This window comes from Condylostylus longicornis, unplaced genomic scaffold (genome assembly GCF_029603195.1).
Source record: "Condylostylus longicornis isolate FDR11 unplaced genomic scaffold, ASM2960319v2 ptg000016l, whole genome shotgun sequence".
Classification (NCBI taxonomy): Eukaryota; Metazoa; Arthropoda; class Insecta; order Diptera; family Dolichopodidae; genus Condylostylus; species Condylostylus longicornis.
In genome coordinates, this window is record NW_026577985.1 from 61,868 (window position 1) to 87,937 (window position 26,070).

Below are 26,070 nucleotides of genomic sequence, written 5' to 3' on the forward strand. Positions count from 1 at the left end.
TTTAAACGCATAATTATTAAATCATGGGAGTAAACATATAAAAATTAATTTTTCAAATAAAGAAAAGGTTTAGTCAAAAACAAAATAATAATTTATGTATGTAAAAATATATGTATGTATGAATATATGAATATATGTGTGTTTGTATATATGAATGGATTAGAATTGAAGATTTTAAAATTTTTCGTTCCAACATATGAACGTATGTACATATTAATGTATTAGAATCGAAAATTTTGAAATTTTGCTGTTGGAAAAATTATAAATAAAATTATAAATGCAAACATACATAATTATGAATGGATACCTGTTTTTTTTAAACTGTGGGTAAACATATAGGATTGATTTTTCCAAATAAAGAAAAGGTTTAGTCAAAAACAAAATAATAATTTATGTATGTAAAAATATGTGTATGAATGTATATATGAATATATGTGTGTATGTATATATGAATGGATTAGAATTGAAGATTTTAAAATTTTTCGTTCCAACATATGAACGTATGTACATATTAATGTATTAGAATCGAAAATTTTGAAATTTTGCTGTTGGAAAAATTATAAATAAAATTATAAATGCAAACATACATAATTATGAATGGATACCTGTTTTTTTTAAACTGTGGGTAAACATATAGGATTGAATTTTAAACATAAAGAAGAGGTTTAGTCAAAAACAAAATAATAATTTATGTATGTAAAAATATGTGTATGAATGTATATATGAATATATGTGTGTATGGATATATGAATGGATTAGAATTGAAGATTTTAAAATTTTTCGTTCCAACATATGAACGTATGTACATATGAATGTATTAGAATCGAAAATTTTGAAATTTTGTTGTTGGAAAAATTATAAATAAAATTATAAATGCAAATATACATAATTATGAATGGATACCTGTTTTTTTAAACTGTGGGTAAACATATAGGATTGATTTTTCCAAATAAAGAAAAGGTTTAGTCAAAAACAAAATAATAATTTATGTATGTAAAAATATGTGTATGAATGTATATATGAATATATGTGTGTATGTATATATGAATGGATTAGAATTGAAGATTTTAAAATTTTTCGTTCCAACATATGAACGTATGTACATATTAATGTATTAGAATCGAAAATTTTGAAATTTTGCTGTTGGAAAAATTATAAATAAAATTATAAATGCAAACATACATAATTATGAATGGATACCTGTTTTTTTTAAACTGTGTGTAAACATATAGGATTGAATTTTAAACATAAAGAAGAGGTTTAGTCAAAAACAAAATAATAATTTATGTATGTAAAAATATGTGTATAAATGTATATATGAATATATGTGTGTATGGATATATGAATGGATTGGAATTTAGCATTTTTTACAGGTTTTCGTTCGAACAATAAAAATAAAATTTTAGGTAGATACATACGTACATAAATTGTGTATGTATATTTTTTTAAAGCTTGCTGACGAAACATAATATTCAAAACAATAACAAATGAAGCATTAATATTCAGTTGCCACAAAACATCTGATGTCTTTTATAAAATCTGACATTTATTTAAGTTTATTTCGATTTTTCGAAATTAAAATATATGTGAGATCATTGCATTTTCAAATATTATTTATTTCTCGGTTTGTGTTTCTAATAATAAAAATAACGTAAAACGTATCATTTATTTCTTGGTTTGTGTTTCTAATTATAAAAAGTATAAAAGAAAAACGTGCTTTTGTTATACAAAAATTTTTTCAGAAAATCTTAAAATAGAGCTATTTCGGGGCTAAAAAGTTCCAATGTCAGATTTTTCTGGGACCCTAGAGGCAAAACTCTACCTAATGCCTTTTGTCCCATGTCTCTAGCTCTTCTAGAAGTACCCGTACTTTTTACCACCTGAGAAGTAGCTATCTATATTATATTTTACAAGATTTTTCCAGTTCATGAACAGGTATACATATAATCTAATAAATAACAAAAACAAAAAAATGAAAATAGCAAAAGAGAACACTGGGTAGATACATTACTCAATTGATTATACATACTGTAAAACAAAAACAAAAAATGAAAAGCGAAAAGCGAAAGAGAATAAAAAAAGAGTAGTAATATTTTTTTTGTTTTTTTGCTTTACTACCATAAACAAAAATAAAAAGCAAAAGGAAGCGAAATATTTTAAATGAGTTAAGTAAGAGTAAAATAATTTTTTGTTGTTGTATTTAACATGGAATGGAATTAAAAAAAATAAAACTAAAAATTGTGAGAGATATAAGAACACGAATAACGTTACGTTACGTACTAAGGCAATTATTCTTCGTGTGCTTGCGAAATTCCAATTGAGTAAGTAGCCAAGCCAGGTCTGTATAAAGAAAAGAGGCATTGATTTTTTATTAATTCACATTCACTTTGGTTTTAAAGTTTAACATGAAAGGTACTATTTCCTTTCCTTTTAATTTTGTTCGGCATCAGTTCCCAATCCGTCTTGCATATGCCATGACTATAAATAAGTCCCAAGGGCAAACTTTTGAAAAGGTTGGCCTCTATCTCCCCCAGCCGTGCTTTTCGCATGGGCTATACACAGCATGTTCAAGAGCCATAGACTCCAATTCTTTAAAAATTCAAGTCAAAGATACGGTTCGTCAGGGAAAAATCGATGATGGAAATATTTTAACAGATAACGTTGTTTATAAGGAAATTTTTCGTTCTTAATTGTTGACTAATTCTTAAATTGAATTTTAATCATATCTATGTAATTAACAGTGACACATATTACATCTTAAAATTTATTAAATTAAAAATATTTCCATTACTTCTATTTATCATTAGTATTCAAACCAATATGATATTTATGCATATACAAGTATATACCTGCATATGTATGCCATAATAAGTACAAATTTTTCTAAACTTATTTTAAAATTGATTGCCACAATCCTGTTTTTACAACAGATAATGCTGCTTATAAGCAAGCCACAGGGGCCCCTAGTATATATATAATGTAAAATATGATGGTTTTTGATGAGTTATACGATATATGAATAAAATATAGAATTATTAAGGGAAATTCAAGGTACTGCGTAGCCTAGTGGTTAGCGTGGTAGTCTCATAGCCAGAAGGTTATTGGATCAATGCTTGCCTGGATGTTGTATTTTTCTTTTTTTGGATTATTTTAAAAATTTTTTTTTTATTTTGTTTAAATTTTGTGTTTTATTTTTTTTTAATATATAACTGATAAATGTTATATAAAAGTTTAAAGAAAATTTCCAAAAAAATATTCTTATAATAGTTTGGAAAAATTCGCAAAAATTTTAAGTACATAAATATGTATGTAGTATGTATATTTTTTTTAAAGCTTACTGAGTAATTTTTTTTAAGCTTTCTATATGAATTTAATAATATTCAAAACTGTAGAATAAATAGAAATAAATTTTAAACGCATAATTATTATATCATGGGGGTAAACTTACAAAAATTAATTTCTCAAATAAAGAAAAGGTTTAGTCAAAAACAAAATAATAATTTATGTATGTAAAAATATGTGTATGAATGTATATATGAATATATGTGTGTATGTATATATGAATGGATTAGAATTGAAGATTTTAAAATTTTTCGTTCCAACATATGAACGTATGTACATATGAATGTATTAGAATCGAAAATTTTGAAATTTTGTTGTTGGAAAAATTATAAATAAAATTATAAATGCAAATATACATAATTATGAATGGATACCTGTTTTTTTTAAACTGCGGGTAAACATATAGGATTGAATTTTAAACATAAAGAAAATGTTTAGTCAAAAACAAAATAATAATTTATGTATGTAAAAATATGTGTATGAATGTATATATGAATATATGTGTGTATGGATATATGAATGGATTGGAATTTAGCATTTTTTACAGGTTTTCGCTCGAACAATAAAAATAAAATTTTAGGTAGATACATACGTACATAAATTGTGTATGTATATTTTTTTAAAGCTTGCTGACGAAACATAATATTCAAAACAATAACAAATGAAGCATTAATATTCAGTTGCCACAAAACATCTGATGTCTTTTATAAAATCTGACATTTATTTAAGTTTATTTCGATTTTTCGAAATTAAAATATATGTGAGATCATTGCATTTTCAAATATTATTTATTTCTCGGTTTGTGTTTCTAATAATAAAAATAACGTAAAACGTATCATTTATTTCTTGGTTTGTGTTTCTAATTATAAAAAGTATAAAAGAAAAACGTGCTTTTGTTATACAAAAATTTTTTCAGAAAATCTTAAAATAGAGCTATTTCGGGGCTAAAAAGTTCCAATGTCAGATTTTTCTGGTACCCTAGAGGCAAAATTCTACCTAATGCCTTTTGTCCCATGTCTCTAGCTCTTCTAGAAGTACCCGTACTTTTTACCACCTGAGAAGTAGCTATATGTATATACTAGTCGTGTGTGCTTGCATTGCAAGCCTTGCAAGTATGATGCCTGTAGTTTTGAAATTGTGTTCCATTCTGTGGCTGAGATATTTTAAGTTTACTTTATTTCTCCAAAAACACACCCATAATATACATATAGATATGTTTTTTCCTGATAAATAATAAGATAAAACTTAAAACTTAAAATAAAAAAGTTCTGAGAAATAATTACCCAAAAATACATAATTAAACAAATAATTAGTTCCTTTGAAATCTAATACCTTTTGAGTAATTTATTTTAAAACTTCACTTTGAGTTATGTCGCATAAAATCGTAAAATACCTTCTACAATAAACACTTTTAGCCATAAATTATTGTTAATTATAAACTACAATTCATGCACGTATGTATTTGGAGTTTATAATACATGCGAATAAAAGGCGTGTCTGTAGAATGAGTTAACACCAATACTAACGTATATAGGGTAATACGTATTGCATACGATTTCTATGCGAAAAGTCTCAGGTTCGAACCCTGCAAAATGCGATTTGCCAGATCAACTTTTTTTATTGATAATTTTATTTTTTTTTTAAATAAAATTAAAAAACCTTCACCCTTACCAAATCAATATCAGCGAGTTTCCGTTCTAAAAATTTTACCCTACTTGTAAAAAGTTTAATGCAATAGAATAACATTTTCTTATAAAATTTTACCCTAAAAATATATTGTCAAGGAGTTTAATGTAAACTTATGTTTTGCTTTCTAATACATGTTGCAACAGATCCCGAAAAGAATGCACAACTAAATTCATATGTACACACTTATTATAAAACAATGTAGATTTTATTAAAACAATTTTCTTAAGAAAGTTTTCATTTTTTGTTATAACTCACACTTCCAAAAATGAATTTATATACAATATTAATACTTCCAAAAGTAAGTAAAAAATTACCCCTACAGGATGTAAAACCATTTTGTAAAAAACGGTTACAGAACATCTTGGGAGGGGGTGAAGGGGGAGGGGGTGATGGGGAAGGGGGAGGGGGTGAAGGGGGAGGGCGGGTGGAATTCTTGCTTTTTCTGGGACCCTAGAGGCAAAATTCTATCTAATGCCTTTTGTCCCATGTCTCTAGCCCTTCTAGAAGTACCCGTACTTTTTACCACCGGAGAAGTAGCTATATATATATAATGTAAAATATGATGGTTTTTGATGAGTTATACGATATATGAATAAAATATAGAATTATTAAGGGAAATTCAAGGTACTGCGTAGCCTAGTGGTTAGCGTGGTAGTCTCATAGCCAGAAGGTTATTGGATCAATGCTTGCCTGGATGTTGTATTTTTCTTTTTTTGGATTATTTAAAAAATTTTTTTTTTTATTTTGTTTAAATTTTGTGTTTTATTTTTTTTTAATATATAACTGATAAATGTTATATAAAAGTTTAAAGAAAATTTCCAAAAAAATATTCTTATAATAGTTTGGAAAAATTCGCAAAAATTTTAAGTACATAAATATGTATGTATGTATATTTTTTTTAAAGCTTCCTGAGTAATTTTTTTTAAGCTTTCTATACGAATTTAATAATATTCAAAACTGTAGAATAAATAGAAATAAATTTTAAACGCATAATTATTATATCATGGGGGTAAACTTACAAAAATTAATTTCTCAAATAAAGAAAAGGTTTAGTCAAAAACAAAATAATAATTTATGTATGTAAAAATATATGTAAGTATGTATATATGAATACATGTGTGTATGTATATATGAATGGATTAGAATTGAAGATTTTAAAATTTTTCGTTCCAACATATGAACGTATGTACATATGAATGTATTAGAATCAAAAATTTTGAAATTTTGCTGTTGGAAAAATTATAAATAAAATTATAAATGCAAATATACATAATTATGAATGGATACCTGTTTTTTTTAAACTGTGGGTAAACATATAGGATTGAATTTTAAACATAAAGAAAAGGTTTAGTCAAAAACAAAATAATAATTTATGTATGTAAAAATATGTGTATGAATGTATATATGAATATACATATGTGTGTATGTATGTATATATGAATGTATTGGAATTTAGCATTTTTTACAGGTTTTCGCTCGAACAATAAAAATTAAACTTTTAGGTAGATACATACGTACATAAATTGTGTATGTATATTTTTTTAAAGCTTGCTGACGAAACATAATATTCAAAACAATAACAAATGAAGCATTAATATTCAGTTGCCACAAAACATCTGATGTCTTTTATAAAATCTGACATTTATTTAAGTTTATTTCGATTTTTCGAAATTAAAATATATGTGAGATCATTGCATTTTCAAATATTATTTATTTCTCGGTTTGTGTTTCTAATAATAAAAATAACGTAAAACGTATCATTTATTTCTTGGTTTGTGTTTCTAATTATAAAAAGTATAAAAGAAAAACGTGCTTTTGTTATACAAAAATTTTTTCAGAAAATCTTAAAATAGAGCTATTTCGGGGCTAAAAAGTTCCAATGTCAGATTTTTCTGGGACCCTAGAGGCAAAATTCTATCTAATGCCTTTTGTCCCATGTCTCTAGCCCTTCTAGAAGTACCCGTACTTTTTACCTCCGGAGAAGTAGCTATATATATATAATGTAAAATATGATGGTTTTTGATGAGTTATACGATATATGAATAAAATATAGAATTATTAAGGGAAATTCAAGGTACTGCGTAGCCTAGTGGTTAGCGTGGTAGTCTCATAGCCAGAAGGTTATTGGATCAATGCTTGCCTGGATTGTTGTATTTTTCTTTTTTTGGATTATTTTAAAAATTTTTTTTTTTTATTTTGTTTAAATTTTGTGTTTTATTTTTTTTTAATATATAACTGATAAATGTTATATAAAAGTTTAAAGAAAATTTCCAAAAAAATATTCCTATAATAGTTTGGAAAAATTCGCAAAAATTTTAAGTACATAAATATGTATGTAGTATGTATATTTTTTTTAAAGCTTACTGAGTAATTTTTTTAAGCTTTCTATATGAATTTAATAATATTCAAAACTGTAGAATAAATAGAAATAAATTTTAAACGCATAATTATTATATCATGGGGGTAAACTTACAAAAATTAATTTCTCAAATAAAGAAAAGGTTTAGTCAAAAACAAAATAATAATTTATGTATGTAAAAATATATGTAAGTATGTATATATGAATACATGTGTGTATGTATATATGAATGGATTAGAATTGAAGATTTTAAAATTTTTCGTTCCAACATATGAACGTATGTACATATGAATGTATTAGAATCGAAAATTTTGAAATTTTGCTGTTGGAAAAATTATAAATAAAATTATAAATGCAAATATACATAATTATGAATGGATACCTGTTTTTTTTAAACTGTTTTTTTTAAACATATTTTTTTTAAAAATATGTGTATGAATGTATATATGAATATATGTGTGTATGTATATATGAATGGATTAGAATTGAAGATTTTAAAATTTTTCTTTCCAACATATGAACGTATGTACATATGAATGTATTAGAATCGAAAATTAAAAAAGAAACAAAAACAAAATAATAATTTATGTATGTAAAAATATATGTATGTATGTATATATGAATACATGTGTGTATGTATGTATATATGAATGGATTAGAATTGAAGATTTTAAAATTTTTCGTTCCAACATATGAACGTATGTACATATGAATGTATTAGAATCGAAAATTTTGAAATTTTGCTGTTGGAAAAATTAGAAATAAAATTATTAACACAAACACACGTTATTATGAATGTATACCTAGTTTTTTTAAAACTGCGGGTGAACATATAGAAATAAATTTCTCAAATAAAGAAAAGGTTTAGGTTAAAATAAAATAATAATTGTATTCAAATATATATATGTACATATGAATGTAATTTTTTTAAATAAAGAAAAGATTTAGGCAAAAACAAAATAATAATTTTATTCAAATATATGTATGTATATATAAATGTATTAAAATTTAGTATTTTACAGTTTTCCGTTTGGAACAATAAAAATAAAATTCTAACTACATACGTACATACATATATTCTGTATGTACATATATTTTTTTAAAGCTTGCTGACGAAACGTAATGTTCAAAACAATAACAAATGAAATATTAATATTCAGATGTCACAAAACATCTGATGTCTGATAAAAGCTGACATTTATTTACGTTAAGATTAATTCGTTTATCCGCAACAAAAATATGTGAGGTCATTATATTTTCAAATATTATTTATTTCTCGGTTTGTGTTTTTAATAATAAAAATAACGTAAAACGTATCATTTATTTCTTGGTTTGTGTTTCTAATTATAAAAAGTATAAAAGAAAAACGTGCTTTTGTTATACAAAAATTTTTTCAGAAAATCTTAAAATAGAGCTATTTCGGGGCTAAAAAGTTCCAATGTCAGATTTTTCTGGGACCCTAGAAGCAAAATTCTACCTAATGCCTTTTGTCCCATGTCTCTAGCCCTTCTAGAAGTACCCGTACTTTTTACCACCTGAGAAGTAGCTATATATATATAATTTAAAATATGATGGTTTTTGATGAGTTATACGATATATGAATAAAATATAGAATTATTAAGGGAAATTCGAGGTACTGCGTAGCCTAGTGGTTAGCGTGGTAGTCTCATAGCCAGAAGGTTATTGGATCAATGCTTGCCTGGATGTTGTATTTTTCTTTTTTTGGATTATTTTAAAAATTTTTTTTTTTATTTTGTTTAAATTTTGTGTTTTATTTTTTTTTAATATATAACTGATAAATGTTATATAAAAGTTTAAAGAAAATTTCCAAAAAAATATTCTTATAATAGTTTGGAAAAATTCGCAAAAATTTTAAGTACATAAATATGTATGTAGTATGTATATTTTTTTTAAAGCTTACTGAGTAATTTTTTTTAAGCTTTCTATATGAATTTAATAATATTCAAAACTGTAGAATAAATAGAAATAAATTTTAAACGCATAATTATTATATCATGGGGGTAAACTTACAAAAATTAATTTCTCAAATAAAGAAAAGGTTTAGTCAAAAACAAAATAATAATTTATGTATGTAAAAATATGTGTATGAATGTATATATGAATATATGTGTGTATGTATGTATATATGAATGGATTAGAATTGAAGATTTTAAAATTTTTCGTTCCAACATATGAACGTATGTACATATGAATGTATTAGAATCAAAAATTTTGAAATTTTGCTGTTGGAAAAATTATAAATAAAATTATAAATGCAAATATACATAATTATGAATGGATACCTGTTTTTTTTAAACTGTGGGTAAACATATAGGATTGAATTTTAAACATAAAGAAAAGGTTTAGTCAAAAACAAAATAATAATTTATGTATGTAAAAATATGTGTATGAATGTATATATGAATATATGTGTGTATGGATATATGAATGGATTAGAATTGAAGATTTTAAAATTTTTCGTTCCAACATATGAACGTATGTACATATGAATGTATTAGAATCGAAAATTTTGAAATTTTGTTGTTGGAAAAATTATAAATAAAATTATAAATGCAAATATACATAATTATGAATGGATACCTGTTTTTTTTAAACTGCGGGTAAACATATAGGATTGAATTTTAAACATAAAGAAAATGTTTAGTCAAAAACAAAATAATAATTTATGTATGTAAAAATATGTGTATGAATGTATATATGAATATATATGTGTATGTATGTATATATGAATGTATTGGAATTTAGCATTTTTTACAGGTTTTCGCTCGAACAATAAAAATTAAACTTTTAGGTAGATACGTACATAAATTGTGTATGTATATTTTTTTAAAGCTTGCTGACGAAACATAATATTCAAAACAATAACAAATGAAGCATTAATATTCAGTTGCCACAAAACATCTGATGTCTTTTATAAAATCTGACATTTATTTAAGTTTATTTCGATTTTTCGAAATTAAAATATATGTGAGATCATTGCATTTTCAAATATTATTTATATCTCGGTTTGTGTTTCTAATAATAAAAATAACGTAAAACGTATCATTTATTTCTTGGTTTGTGTTTCTAATTATAAAAAGTATAAAAGAAAAACGTGCTTTTGTTATACAAAAATTTTTTCAGAAAATCTTAAAATAGAGCTATTTCGGGGCTAAAAAGTTCCAATGTCAGATTTTTCTGGTACCCTAGAGGCAAAATTCTACTTAATGCCTTTTGTCCCATGTCTCTAGCCTTTCTAGAAGTACCCGTACTTTTTACCACCTGAGAAGTAGCTATATATATGTATATAATAGGAATAAAACCTTATCATTAATATACTAATTTGATTTTTTTAAATTTTGCAAGTATATGGATTTTTTTTCTACCATCATCATATTATTTTTCAATATCTTATTGAAAGTGTGTTAAAATATTAATTTTTTAAATTTTGCTTACAGAAAATATGGATTATTCAAACGTTTTATTTTCAATTGGGTGTGGTTTAATATATAGTTCAAGATCTGAAAGGAGAGAAAGAAGAAGGACTTCAAATGAAAAATCTAATTTATATTTAATTAATTGGACAACTTATTTCTGCGCTAATTTCGCATTTACGCAAGGACTAGATAACTTTCATTTTTGTATATCTATATATTAATATTAAATTTTGTGAATTTAAAAGAAAAGAACTGCTTTCAAACGCCTGACTCGCAGAACCAAATAATAACAAATTATACAAATTTATTGTATAACTAATTAAAAAACTAAATTCCATATACATATACTATTTAATTTTGTATTTGATCTCGTAGTGCACATCTTCCTTGTCTAGTAACCTGAACATCTAAAATAAAATATTAAAATTAAGAATTGAGTTAACATATTGGCTAGGTATTTTGCAAATAAAAATTATTTTAAAAAATTTACTTTGTCCACATCTGGAGGCGCATTCCAATTTTTGTACATTACCATATGATATTTGATCACTACCACAAACCGGATTATATTCATTAGTAGTAGGACATGCGTTGAGGCAATCACGTACCTGTTGTGTTAAAACTGGTCGCGGGGTTATTAATTGAATAAGTTGTTGCTGCATTTGTGTTTGAGATTCTCGAGAGATGTTTGGCTGCTGCGGAACTAAATTATTATTTTAAATTTAAATGAAATTGAAATCAAATTTTGCGTTTGAAAATTGCCACAGTACTATTAAAATTACTTGTTAGAAATCCGTTCAATTGATTCGAAAAAATTTCACTATCATGATGTGAAAGTTGTGGGCCACTAGCAAATTGAAAATTTTGCTGAGGAAAAACTTTGGAATTAATAGGTCGTCTTCGACCGAATTGAGATCTTATTTTTGCAATATTTATCATTAGCATAACTGTAACTATATATATATATTTCGAATATATATTTATTTCGAAAAATATCATAAGGTTGTTTACCAACAAGAATTACCAATTTGAATAAATTCGTCATATTAAACTTTAAAATTAATATATTCACGAATTAATATATTTTGTTAACTAGTAAACTGAGTTTTAATAACAAAGATGGTATCAATTTTAAGTTTATAGTAGAACTAAAACAAATTCAATTCTGTACCAGTCATTAATAAATTTTATTTTTATTTTATTTTTGCTGATTCGTGTGAATAATCAAAAAATTCCAGATAGACTGGTTTAAAAGTTATGTACATTTTTTTGGTAAATTGTGAGATTACAAACAATATTACAAACAAATACATTAATTTACTTTTGTTTTTCAGTGGGAATTTTTTACTAAAAAAATTCAGCTGGTATACTTACCTTGTAAATTAAAACAAGTTTTTTTTTTTCAAATCTATAAAAGAATGCTACGCTACATAGATACATGCAAATATAATAAAATATAATATCACATAATAAAAGAACTAATTTAGCTTTATTTCAAACACATTTAACTTTCCTATTAATGCTTTTTCTATTATGATTTTCCTTAGAGCTTATTTAAGCATTAAAAACAACCTTTTTTTTAAAATTGTATAGGTGCGAACGGTCGGCATCTACCATGTCTTAAAAATTGAACATCTGCAAAAGGAAAAAATCGCAATTAACAACTTTAAAAAAAAAATAGACTATTTTACAATATCAAATTCAGTAATTAGATATTATATTGTTTATAACTTCATTAGCATAACAAAAGCGTCCTAACAAAATAAAAACACGTTTACATGAAATTTCATATTTTATTTTATTTTATTATCTACTCATAAAATTCAGTTGCACACTCAAATGAGTGAACTTTTTGCAATTAAATCTTAACAATTCTAATCAAGGTACTTATAAAGAGAGAGAGAGAGACCAAATTAACGATCACTTATGCAATTTGCTTTACGAACTTGCTTTGCCACTATTTGGCCCAAAATAAATGATCTTTTTTTTAACGACATTTTTTGTTCATGAACACAATACTACAAATTCAAAGAAGGAAATATTTTTATACAACTGTTAAAAATATATTGCGTATGTATCACGTCATTGTTTTGCAGTATTGAGTTTCTAAAAATGCCTATTGTTCATTCATTATTAAATTATTACAGCTGTTCGACTAACGTAGTTATATTCACAGAGAAATAAAAATGGAGGGATAATTATAACTACTCACTTAACTATTGTTCATCTATTCAACAGTAAAAAAAATTTTAAAACTTTCACAAATTTGCGAGATACCTACATATATATTAATATTAGGCAAGAAATATCACATGACATTCCTAAACCTGAAAAATTACAATTTTTTATTGAAATTTTTACTGTTTTCATTTTGAATTTGTTTTTGTTTTGTTCGAATTGATTTTTTGATAATAAATTAGAAAATCTTATTTACTCGTAATATGCAGAATAAGTATATACATGAAAATAATGACTAAAAACCAATATTTTAATTAAGCTTTATGGTTATGGCTATAAAGAAATCAAAATAAAAAAAATCTGATGTGGTCAGCACATAACCGACCATATTGTATATTGTATAGTTAAGTGAAAGGGTTACAGAATATTATAAAAATGTTTTTTAAATACTTCTTTCCACTTTTTAGGACATTAGTAAGCTTATAGTTAACATACTTAGAAAAATGTAAATTTGCCCCTTAGTAGAGTTTCGCTTTGTGCTACCCGAATTCCCAGAAATGCTCGACAGTTAACCAGTACTCAAACATTAAATTTCAAGAAATTACACCAATTCGTTCCGTAGATATGGTGAAAAATGTAAAATCGGCCCGCAAATCAGTTTTCGAGCCCTGATCTTATCAAAAAATTTATATGTTCATTGTTTTAATACGAGGAATTCAAATATTAAATTTCAATGAAATCGGTCAATTATTTCTTTTTACATTCGCAAAAATGTATATTTGGCCCGTAGTAAACGTCCAGTTGCTGAAACCTGATTTCTTTCAAAAGTTAGCAATTTTCGCGGACGGTCGAGCAAAGCTCATATATGAAATTTTAAGTAAATCGGTTGAATCTTTTCTTCAAAATGGTGAAAATGTAAAATCGGCCCGCAAATCAGTTTTCGAGTCCTGATCTTTCCAAAAAGTTTATATGTTCATTGTTTTAATACGAGGAATTCATGTACTAAATTTCAATGAAATCGGTGAATTATATCCCTTTATATACGGAAAAATGTATATTTGGCCCGTAGTAAACGTCCAGTTGCTGATGCCTGATTTCTTCCAAAAGTTAGGAATTTTTGCGGACGGTCGAAAAAAGTTTATATATGAAATTTCAAGTAAATCGGTTAAATATTTCCTTCAAAATGGTGAATTTCCCGAGGCCTGATATATCTCAAAAGTTGATCAATCCGTGTCATGGTGGAAATAAACTTACTTATGAAATTTCATCAAAATCAGTTCAGCAGAACTTGAAATACACGCGTTCACACACAGACCGACAGACCAGCAGACCGACAGACCGACGGACCGACAGGTTGCTAAAAATAGTTTACTTACTCTTCCCTACTATGGAGAAGTACATGCCCACCGAAAACTCGATATGCAAAATTTGTTACCATCACATAACCTACCTATTGTGTACACAATACGGTCGGTAATAATTATTTTTCAATAAACAAAGTGTACTTTTACTTTTTAAAAACACTTTATTTTTGATTTTCGTCAAATTCGTTTTTACTCCTCTTTACTCTTTTTATGTCTCAAACTTTCAAAACTCCAAAATTCAACATAATGTTTCAAAATAATAACGATAATTCAGGCTTGTTTTCAACTTTTCTTAATGTAGAATTAATTAATTGCCGAAGCTAAAGTAATTTTCGAAAAAGCTAAGACATAATAAATACATTATGTACTTTACCCAGTTTTATTTACAGAATACTAAAAATACTTTGTCAATAATTTTTGGACATTAATTTTTTTAAATTTATAAAAAAATTTTTAAATTTATAAAGAATTTTGTTTTATCAATATTAAACTTTGGTTAACTTAACTATTTCACATAGTTAAGAAATATACCACTCTTGCCTCTTCTCAGCTTCAGTTCGTTATAAATACACATAGCAAAATTTCTATAGCTCTTACACTTCGAATATCAATAATTCAGTAACTTAAAAGTGGGTAGCCAAACTAAAGTCTACTTAGGTCATTAGTTGACAAAAATTTCAACCTATCAATTTCAACCTACATATAAATTTTTTAAATTTGTTAAATTTTCACTATACCTTGACCACATCTTTGCGCACATGATAATTTTTGGGGATTCGAATATGATATACCATCATTGCCGCAAGCCGGATTAAATTCAGTAGTTGTAGGGCAAGTACGTACGCAATTTTGAATGTCAGCTCTTAACTGAGGATTTCTTGGTGCAGGTGTTAACATCGACATTGTTACATTAAAAACTTGTCTTGGTGTAACTAACTGGTTTTTTGAATTTGTAGAACTATTCATCAAAACTTGCTGGCTGCTTTGTAAAGTATTTGTTGGGTTCTGCCTTTCCTGTTGTGAAAATGTACTTTGTTGTCTAAATGGCGATAATGGATTTATTGTAAAGGTGCTCATTTCAGTTATGGAATTTGGTTTACTGATATATTTTTACCTATTTCTAATAAATACTGGTGCATCAAATATATATCTGCCTTGCTCATCTGTATATTCATTTTGCGCAGAAAATATTTTAATTTTTATCACAAGAAAAATAACTACAATGTAAATAACACATTTTTTTTAAATTATTATTTAAAAAACATTAAAGATATTGTAATCACAACTCACAGCAAATGAAAATTTCTTTTTTTAAACTTTTAGCTCTTTTCATTTTATAAATAATTTCTCAAGAATAATTTACAATAAAATATTTTGCTATCGACACGTTTGTGTTTCCATATCTTATAAGACTGAATCATCAAGCCGGACTTTTAGATATTTATTTTTACTCAGTATCTAAAAAGATCTGCAATCATTAAGCCTATATTTCTCTTTTTATTCTTGTGTACAATGCGAGAAATTTTTTTGTTTGCTTATAACAAAACGGCTTTCACACTGTTGCTTTGAGGTTTTCGACGGATGTGTCAACACGAGTATTCCATAAATTTATTAAAAATAATTTTAAAATGTACGTGAGTTTAAAGTCATACAAAAGGAATTTTCAATAGAGTATCAAAAGCTAAAATATAAAAGATATATATTTGGCATATTTCATTCATCTCTATAAATACGAGTAGTAGCCATATATTTTTAGCACTTTTCCAAAAATTTTTTGAAAAAAAGTGCTTATTAGTTTCACTCTGTCCGTCCGTCCGTCCGTCCGTCCGTCTGTCCGTGTGTCTGTTTACAAAACTTCTACATTCTTAAAGATAGAAAGCTGAAATTTAATACGTACATAGATCTCTATTAGAAACTTATTATCGTAGAACAAAATTTTTACCTATCTCCCCCCCTCTAGAAGTTATACCCTCCCAAAGCACTAAAAATGGCCTATTTTAACTATTTATTGCAATGAAACCATAAGCATTTTTGAAATTTTGTAAACGCAGAAAGCCACTGGCTTGCTTCCCCTATCGGGGTATACTAAAGTTAAATTTTAGAAAAACAAAATGGCCGTTCAAATTTACCGTTATCTAAAGTCCTTTTTTTCCAAATTTTTGATGTCGTTTTTCTTCTAGACCCCAGCCTATAGAAGCTTGAAATTTTAGGGGCTTTTAGACATTAACAAGTAGTTCATTTCGCTAGAAAAAAACTTTTTTCCATCTCCCCCCCTCTCAAGTTATGGCCTCTTGAAATTTGTAAAATTTGCATTTTTGACACCTTATATTCCTGAAACCGCAAGTTTTTTCAAATTTCTATAAACGCAAAAAGTTAACGGTAAATTCCATGACATTAAAAAATATAATTATTTTTCTTAACTCACACAATTAATCCTTAAAATCGAGCATTATGTTAACCCCTGTTTATATTAAATTTTGCTTTATTTCAAAAACTGCATAAATCGTTCATCCCAAATATATGCAATCCTAGAAAAAGTTTCGTTTATGAATGAAAATAATTTTAATAGTGTGGCAGATATACATAGACTGTTTTTAAAAGCAGTATTTTCACTTGTTGAAGGGAAAAGTGCTACAATACAAACCATTGGTTTGACCCAACTTTATTTTAATTTCTTTTTGATGATTTGATATCATTTTAACCGCCTGATCGCGTATTTTGCTTTTTTACACACATTTTATTCACCTTCAAATCAAAATTTTCAGTATTTTCTAAAGGATGCTTCACTTTTTCAATAAGATTGCTCATTTTCATACCCTGCGCTTCGTGAAGGGTATATTCACTCTGGTATGGAGTTTTATTCTTGCTCAGCGTAAAATTCTGCGTTGATTTAGACATGTCCGTCTATCCGTCCGCCCGTCCGTCCGTCCGTCCGATCGCACGATAACTCAAAAACGAATAAAGCAATTGGCACAAAACTTTCACAAGTTGCTTCTTTTGCGCACACGACGGCTGCTATTGTAATTGGACCAATTCGGACGACGGGTTCGGGTAGCTGCCATATAACATAATAAAGATATCAATAACAAATTTTGCGAGGATGTGTCCAATTACATATGGATTGAAATTTTTAATGAAATGGCTCCATTGCTTCTGGTAGCTGACATACAACCCCAAAAGCTAATTTTAAATATTTGGAAAAATAATAAAGTTAGAATCATAAAACTTGCCAGTCGTGTGTTCAATTATATGTAACATATATTCCTGAAGTTTTGGTGATATGACTTGACGGATTGAAGTAGCTGCCATGCAACTCCAGGAGCTATTTTTAAATATTTCGAAAAATAATAAAGTCAGATTCATGAAATTTGGTAGTCGTGTGTCGAAGTATAGGTTACACATATCCCTGAAGTTTTGATGAAATGGTTTGAGGAGCTGCCATGAAAGCTAATTTAAAATATTCAAAAATATAATAGAGTTAGATTCATGAAACTTGGAAGTTGTGTGTCCAATTATAGGTCAAACATGTCCATGCAGTTTATATAGAGTGGTTTGTCAGGTTCGAGTACTTGATATTTAACAATGAGCGCTAATTCTAGATATTTCAAAAACAAAATTTAAATTCAGATTGCTAATGTGAAGGGTATAATTTGGTCAGTTTACACCGACAGAAACATTTTTACTTGTTTTAATTGGATTTTTATATTTCAAATTATCGATTGAACGTGTAACTTTCAAAAATAAAGTGAATAAATTTTGTATGCATTTTAGAAAAATTTTATGAGACACGCAATACCAAATAATTCTTCTCACACTGGAAAATTACATTAAACAAGTATATGACAGTTACTGACTTTCCTCTCACTTTAGTATAACTTAAGGTATATCTGAATCCCAGAATCTTACTAAATACTTATAATATGCAAAAAGACCATTATGACTGTTTGTGCCGCAGAACATATTCTTTTATAACTCTTACTGTAATGTTTTTTATTTGTGCAGTAACAAAACATTGCTGTAATGGCTAAAATATGCCTACAATTTGGTTAATTTATACAACTATCTTTTCTATGTATAAAATCTTGAAAGAGAATACTTAATTCAAGTTACATATTCTCGAGTGAAATAAGCAATTGCGAAAACAATAAAATTTTATGCTGCATTTGCAGTAATATATGGCTCTGCTTAATGAGAAAATATTTTATTCTTTAGCAGCATAAGACAAAAAAATATAAAAATATAGAAACTAAGGTTAATAAAGTTGGGTCAAACTAATGGTTTGTATTGTAGCACTTCTCCCTTAAACAAGTGAAAATTCTGCTTTTAAATGCAGTCTATGTATATCTAACACACCATTAAAAATATTTTCATTCATATACGATACTCTTTCTAGGATTGCATGTATTTAGGATGAACGATTCATGCAGTCTTTGAAATAAAGTAAAAATTAGTATAAAGTGGGGTTAACATAATGCTCGATTTTAAGGGTTAATTGTGTTAGTTAAGAAAAATAATTATATTTTTTAATGTCATTGAATTTACCGTTAGTTTTTTGCGTTTATAGAAATTTGAAAAAGCTTGCGGTTTCGGAAATATAAGGTGCCAAAAATTCAAATTTTACAAATTTCAAGAGGCGATAACTCGAGAGGGGGTGGAGATGGAAAAAAAATTTCTTCTAACGAAACGAACTATTGGTTATTGTCTAAAAGTCCCTATTTTAAGCTTCCCCAGGCTGGGGTCTAGAAGAAAAACGAAATCAAAAATTTGGAAAAAAAGACTTTAGATAACAATAAATTTGAACGGCCATTTTGTTTTTTTGAAGTTTAACTATAGTATACCGGGCTGGGGAAAGGAACCCGCTGCTTTTTTGCGTTTGCAAAATTTCAAAAATGCTTCTGGTTTCTTTGCAACAAATAGTTAAAAAAGGCCATTTTTAGGGTTTTTAGGGGGGTATAACTTCTAGAGCGGGGAAGATAGGTAAAAATTTTGTTCTACGGAAATAAGTTCCTAGTAAAGATCTATGTACGTATTAAATTTCAGCTTTCTATCTTCAAGGGTGTAAAAGTTTTGTAAACAAAAACAGTGTCCACGGACGGACGGACGGACAGAGTGAAACTAATAAGCACTTTTTTTTCAAAAAATTTTTGGAAAAGTGCTAAAAATGGAATAAAATAAAACATGGTCGAAAATGTTATTTCTTCGCACTCGATTTCTACTAGTTTTTATCACTAGGAGTATACCACACCTTTGTATGGCACATTATGTAACAGTATTTTTTTTTTAAATTTATACTAAACTTAAAAGACTAGAATAGCATTGCTAATTAATTTAGTTGAGGAACAACAGTAAACCTTTTTAGGACGATTTTCGCTATACTTTTTGGACTGTTACACTTCTTATCGACCGTATTGTGTACACAATAGATATACAATAGTTTATATAGTTTATATAGCACCATGATAGGAAAGTGTAAATAAAATATTTTTAGCAACTTATCGGTCTGTCGTTCTGTCGGTCTGTGTGTGCACGCGTGTATCGCAAGTTCGGCTGAACCTACTTTGCTGAAATTTTATATGTAAGTTTACTTCGACCATGGCACGGATGGAACAACTTTTTTAATATATCAGGTCTCGGGAACTGCACTTTTTAGCGGACCTGTTTTACATTTTGAACAAAATATTCAACCGATTTACTTGAAATTTCACACATAAGCTTTGTTCGACCGTCCGCGAAACCTCCTAATTTTCGAAAGAAATCAGGTGTTAGCAAGTGGACGTTTACTACGGGCCAACTATACATTTTTGCGTATATAAAGAGAAATAATCAACCGATTTCTTTGAAATTCAATATCTAAATTCTTCGTATTGAAACAATGACCATCCCATGTAACAATTTTTATCTCATAAGACTCCTGCAGAGCTATATTAAGAATTCGTTAAGAAAAACACTAAAAGATCCTAATGAGATCTATATAAGAGCAAAACAGCGCAATTATTAGAGTTATTAATTCTTGTAATGAGAGTTAAGCTCCCATTAAAAGAATTTTTAAAGCATATAACTCTCATACTAGTTTTGGTATACGAAAACTCTCACAAGCCTTTTACAATAGTGTTACTGCAAAGAGAAAGCAATACATCGTAGAATAAATATATCGGTCTTACTTATTTATCGGAATGAAACAAAATATACATATGTTTACGTGTATGATATTCGGCAAAAAGCAACGCCAACTAAAAATAATTAAAATTTAAAAAATTTTTATTCATATTTTTTAACCCTATAATATCTTATTTCTTTTTTTTTACATAAATTTTAAAACTTAAGAATATTGTTAAGCAAAAAATGAATATAGTAATATGCATAAATTCCAACTAAAGCTTTATTACATTCAAATAAAACTATAATTTTGCATTTCACTAACTTTAATTTAATTATTTATGTACAATAAATATTTTTCGGAATTCTTTAAAAAAAAAGAATTCTCAGTCTCGTTAGGGTTAAAATTTAGATAAGGAAAAATGATAATACTAAACTGGCCATACCTAACAAGTAGACTTATAAAGGAATTCTTTTAAGAACAAAATTCTATAAGAGTTGACATCTTATAAAAAGTACTTTATGAGAATTAATATTTTTTATGGCTTGCTGAAAGTAAGCCATAAAAAATATTCATTCATCTTTACTATATGAACCTTACGAGTAATATTCATCTTTACTATATGAACCTTACGAGATTTGCATGAAAACAAAAAAAAGAATGGAGAAATTATGAGAGTATGGAGTGTGGTATGAGAGTTTTATGAGAGTTTTGGTAAATTTTTTAGGGTATTACTCTTGGAAATTGGAATATAAAATCTTTGGAAAGATCAGGGCTCGAAAACTGATCTGCAGGCCGATTTTATATTTTTCACCATACCTACGGAACAAATTGATCTTGAAATTTGATATTTGAGTTCTGGTTATTACCGAAGCTAACTGGCGAGCATTTCAGGGAATTCGGATATCACAAAGCGAAACTCTACTAAGAGCCAAATTACATTTTTCTAGGTATGTTAACTATAAGCTTACTAATGTCCCAAAAATTGGAAAAAAGTATTTAACAAGCATTTTTATAATATGTATTCTGTAACACTTTCACTTAACTAGACAATACACATTGCGGTTTTTTTTTGTTCAAGATTTTTTTTTGTTGAAGTTTAATCCGATTCAAAAAATGTATGCCAGTTTATTTAGGTAAAAATAAAAAAATATTTTATTTTTTATTAAGCATCTCGAATTGATTGTGTGCTATGAAATCAGAATTGGAACAGTTAAAAAGTATAACGCATCAGATATCAAACTTATCGTAATTAACAAAATTATAAGTACTTTCTAACAAAATCTCACAATATGCGATGTATAGAAACTAATTTTATAACCCGACAACACATTATGCGAGTAAAATAAATGTGATGTGTCTAGCACCTAACCAACCGAGTTAGACTTTGTTAAAGTATTGTAAAAGATTTTGAAAATTTCTTTTAAACATTTATTTCAAATTCAATAAAAATTAAAAGTAATATACCTAAAAAAAGTTAATTTAGTTTTTAAAATAGATTCCAGGTTTTTTTGTTAAAAATTAGCTCCTGAGATATGGTCAAAAAACTTCATACACTTACAAAAATAAATTTTTGTATTTCTTTTTTTTTTACAAAAGTAAAAATTAATCTATTATTCTATAACTTTCCTATAGATATATAGCTTAATGTTATATACTTACTTATTTGTATAGTATTAGTTTTCTTTATATTCATGTACCAACCAATAGGTCCATTCTTGTTTTGATTGATCTTAATTATCTCAAATGATTGATTGATCTTAATTATCTAATAATAATATACTCAAAAAAAAAAAAATTTGATGCGATCAGCAAATAACCGACCGCAATATGTATCACCTAGTTCGTGAAAAGGCAGAGGATTGTGAAAATGTCTTTTGCACACTTCCTTTAAATTTTAAGGAAGCTCGCAAACTTCAGTTAACATACCTAGAAAAGTGTAAATTTGACACTTAGTACAATTTCGCTTTATGTCATCCGAATTTCCTGAAAAGTTTACTAGGGGCAACCAGAACTCAAGTATCTAATTTAAAAGAAATTGGCTTATAATTTCTCTTTATATACGCAATAAAGTTGGGTCAAACCAATGGTTTGTATTGTAGCACTTTTCCATTCAACAAGTGAAAATACTGCTTCTAAATACAGTCTATGTATACCTACCACACTACTAAAATTATTTTCATTCATATGCGAAACTATTTTTGGGATTGCATATATTTAGGATGAACGATTTATGAAACCTTTGAAATAAACCAAAAAAAAATTTACAGATAATCGATTTTAAGGGTTAATTGTGTGAGTTAAGAAAAATAATTATGTTTTTTAATGGCACGGAATTTACCGTTAGCTTTCAGTTTTTATACAAATTTGAAAAAGCTTGTGCTTTCGGAAATAAAGGATGCCAAATACAATCAAATTTTACAAATTTCGAGAGCTGATAACAAATTTCGGGAGCTGATATTTATGAATATCTAAGAGGTGCGAAAATTTCAGACTCCTGTAACCTACAGTGTAGAAGAAAAACGGTATCAAAAATTTGTGAAAAACGGATTTTAGATAACGGTAAATTTTAACGGCCATTTTATTTTTTAAAGTTCAGAAATTTAAAACCATTTTTAGGGTTTTTATAACTTTTAGAGGGGGAGAGATAGGTGAAAATTTTGTTCTACGGAAATAAGTTTCTACTAAAGGTGTATGTACATATAAAATTTTAGTTTTCTATCTTCAAGGTATAGAAGTCTTGTAAACAGACACACGGACGGACGTCAGAGTGAAACTAGCAAGTACTTTTTCAAAAATTTTTTGGGAAAGTGCTAAAAATGTAAGATCGGAACGAAAAAAGGTTCATTTTCCGAGGAGAAATCGTAAAAGTTGATAAATCCGTGCCATGGTCAAAATAAACTGTTAGGACTGTTATGTTTGATAAAAGCAGTTGGAATTTCTCGACTGCTTGTGATAGCTGCCATCACCCCCATAAGTTGTTTGTTTATACCGCAGGAACTATTTATGGTTCATTCAGGTTTGTCAAATTTAAAATTAGTAACTTATGCTTTATTTAATATGCTCCCAAATATGTAAATTCAGCTATTACTATAATATTATATTCATTTTCTGCAGTCCGATTTTTCCAAAAAGTTAGTACGATTTTTTGTTGATAAACAGAAAGCAAATTTTAAATTTAGAGAAAATTGTTCATTACTCGCCTAGATATGGTAGGAAATCCTTGAAAAATATCTTAATTTGCTCTTGCAGCTACCAGTATTTAAATAAACAAGTTCAATAGAAGTTCCGACCCGAGACTTAAAAAACTTGCAAATTCATTCAATTGTCTACGTTAAACGACCTTTAGATATAGGAGAGCACAAACCGATAGAACGAAAGATATCTAGGTAAAATATTTGTGGTGTACTTCTTCGTGAAGGAGTAAATTATTTCCGTTTAAAACTCAATATTTGTATGTATAAAATTTAGTATCATCACAATACTTCCCTTATTATATGCAACGCAATTGATAAAAAATTAACAAATTATTAAATACAATTAAAAATTTAACAAATATTAATATACAATCGCAAAATACTCTCTGTTTAAAAGTAATTGAAAAATTTATTTAGAATCTTAAAAAAACAGAATTATATCTTGAAATTTTACTCCGATGTAAAGTTTATGCTCGTAAACATAATTATTGAATTGCTAGTTAACATATCGTTTAAGTTTTTATGTTTTGAAATTAAATGAAAATATAGCAAAAATTTGATCAATCAAATCAATCTTGAGCGTTAGAAATCAATGTTCCATGTTATAACAAACTCATTTGAACGATATACACAAACGATGTATTTGAAGGATATACGTTTATACGAATTATGTATATATATGCATCTTTATCTCTTTTAAGCTTATCTCTTCTAACCTTATATGTCTTCTTTAAGAGAGTATAAATCCGTACGAATAAATAATTTTCTTATCCAAAGTGACCAATTATTAATAATCAAAATGATGCAATAATGCAGGAAATGTTGTTATAACACAATTACAAAATTTTTGGAATGGATGACAAAAAACATGAATGAAAATTATTGTATTTGAATAAGACTAGGGGCCCTGTGGCTTGCTTATAAGCAGCATTATCTGTTGTAAAAACAGGATTGTGGCAATCAATTTTAAAATAAGTTTAGAAAAATTTGTACATATTATGGCATACATATGCAGGTATATACTTGTATATGCATAAATATCATATTGGTTTGAATACTAATGATAAATAGAAGTAATGGAAATATTTTTAATTTAATAAATTTTAAGATGTAATATGTGTCACTGTTAATTACATAGATATGATTAAAATTCAATTTAAGAATTAGTCAACAATTAAGAACGAAAAATTTCCTTGTAAACAACGTTATCTGTTAAAATATTTCCATCATCAATTTTTCCCTGACGAACCGTATCTTTGACTTGAATTTTTAAAGAATTGGAGTCTATGGCTCTTGAACATGCTGTGTATAGCCCATGCGAAAAGCACGGCTGGGGGAGATAGAGGCCAACCTTTTCAAAAGTTTGCCCTTGGGACTTATTTATAGTCATGGCATATGCAAGACGAATTGGGAACTGATGCCGAACAAAATTAAAAGGAAAGGAAATAGTACCTTTCATGTTAAACTTTAAAACCAAAGTGAATGTGAATTAATAAAGAATCAATGAATCTTTTCTTTATACAGACCTGGCTTGGCTACTTACTCAATTGGAATTTCGCAAGCACACGAAGAATACGAATTCTTATATCTCTCACAATTTTTAGTTTTATTTTTTTTTAATTCCATTCCATGTTAAATACAACAACAAAAAATTATTTTACTCTTACTTAACTCATTTAAAATATTTCGCTTCCTTTTGCTTTTTATTTTTGTTTATGGTAGTAAAGCAAAAATACAAAAAAAATATTACTACTCTTTTTTTATTCTCTTTCGCTTTTCGCTTTTCATTTTTTGTTTTTGTTTTACAGTATGTATAATCAATTGAGTAATGTATCTACCCAGTATTCTCTTTTGCTATTTTAATTTTTTTGTTTTTGTTATTTATTAGATTATATGTATACCTGTTCATGAACTGGAAAAATCTTGTAAAATATAATATAGATATATTTAAAATTTTGAGCCATAGTATAATTGTGGTGTACAATGATCTCTTTCTTTTTGGATTGCAAGCCCATTTTTAAAAAAAATGAGTTAGCGGTAATAACAGTAACATTGTTAACTGGTTGCCGAGACGGTTGATGATATAAAATATAGTGGTTTGCTTCTTCTACTGCAGCATATCATACCTGAACTTTAAAAAAAAAATGCTTTTGTTGTCGTTTTCCCTCTAAACCTCAGATTGTCAAGTTCTAAAGCTTTAAAAGCTTATAGACACTAAGAAATAGCTAATTTTGTTAAAAGAAATTTTTTTCCCACCTCAACTGCCTCTCAAGTTATGTTCTCTCGAAAATTTATAATTTGATTTTTTGGCGCCTTTTATTTCCGAAACTGCAAGCATTTTCAAATTACTATAAATGCCGAAATATAACGTTAAATTCCATGCCATTAAAAAATATAATTATTTTTC

General features: G+C 27.1%; 2 protein-coding genes across 3 annotated transcripts; both read right to left on the reverse strand.

The window, feature by feature from the left end:
• Positions 1 to 10,842: 10,842 nt before the first annotated feature.
• Positions 10,843 to 11,962, reverse strand: LOC129606000 (uncharacterized). 2 transcript variants are annotated; one of them, XM_055516042.1, is made up of 4 exons: positions 11,839 to 11,962; positions 11,610 to 11,780; positions 11,318 to 11,530; positions 10,843 to 11,234 (listed from the first exon to the last, which is right to left on the reverse strand). In XM_055516042.1, the coding sequence occupies exons 1-4, from the start codon at positions 11,870 to 11,872 to the stop codon at positions 11,179 to 11,181; spliced, it is 474 nt and encodes a 157-aa protein (XP_055372017.1). In that variant the 5' UTR covers positions 11,873 to 11,962; the 3' UTR covers positions 10,843 to 11,178. The 2 variants fall into 2 exon arrangements, with proteins under 2 accessions (XP_055372017.1, XP_055372018.1); XM_055516043.1 differs by having other exon boundaries at positions 11,852 to 11,929.
• A 290-nt stretch (positions 11,963 to 12,252) lies between these two features.
• Positions 12,253 to 15,547, reverse strand: LOC129606001 (uncharacterized). The gene is made up of 2 exons (XM_055516044.1): positions 15,107 to 15,547; positions 12,253 to 12,462 (listed from the first exon to the last, which is right to left on the reverse strand). Exons 1-2 carry the CDS (start codon positions 15,444 to 15,446, stop codon positions 12,407 to 12,409), a joined length of 396 nt encoding a protein of 131 aa, XP_055372019.1. The 5' UTR covers positions 15,447 to 15,547; the 3' UTR covers positions 12,253 to 12,406.
• Between the last annotated feature and the right edge of the window lie 10,523 nt (positions 15,548 to 26,070).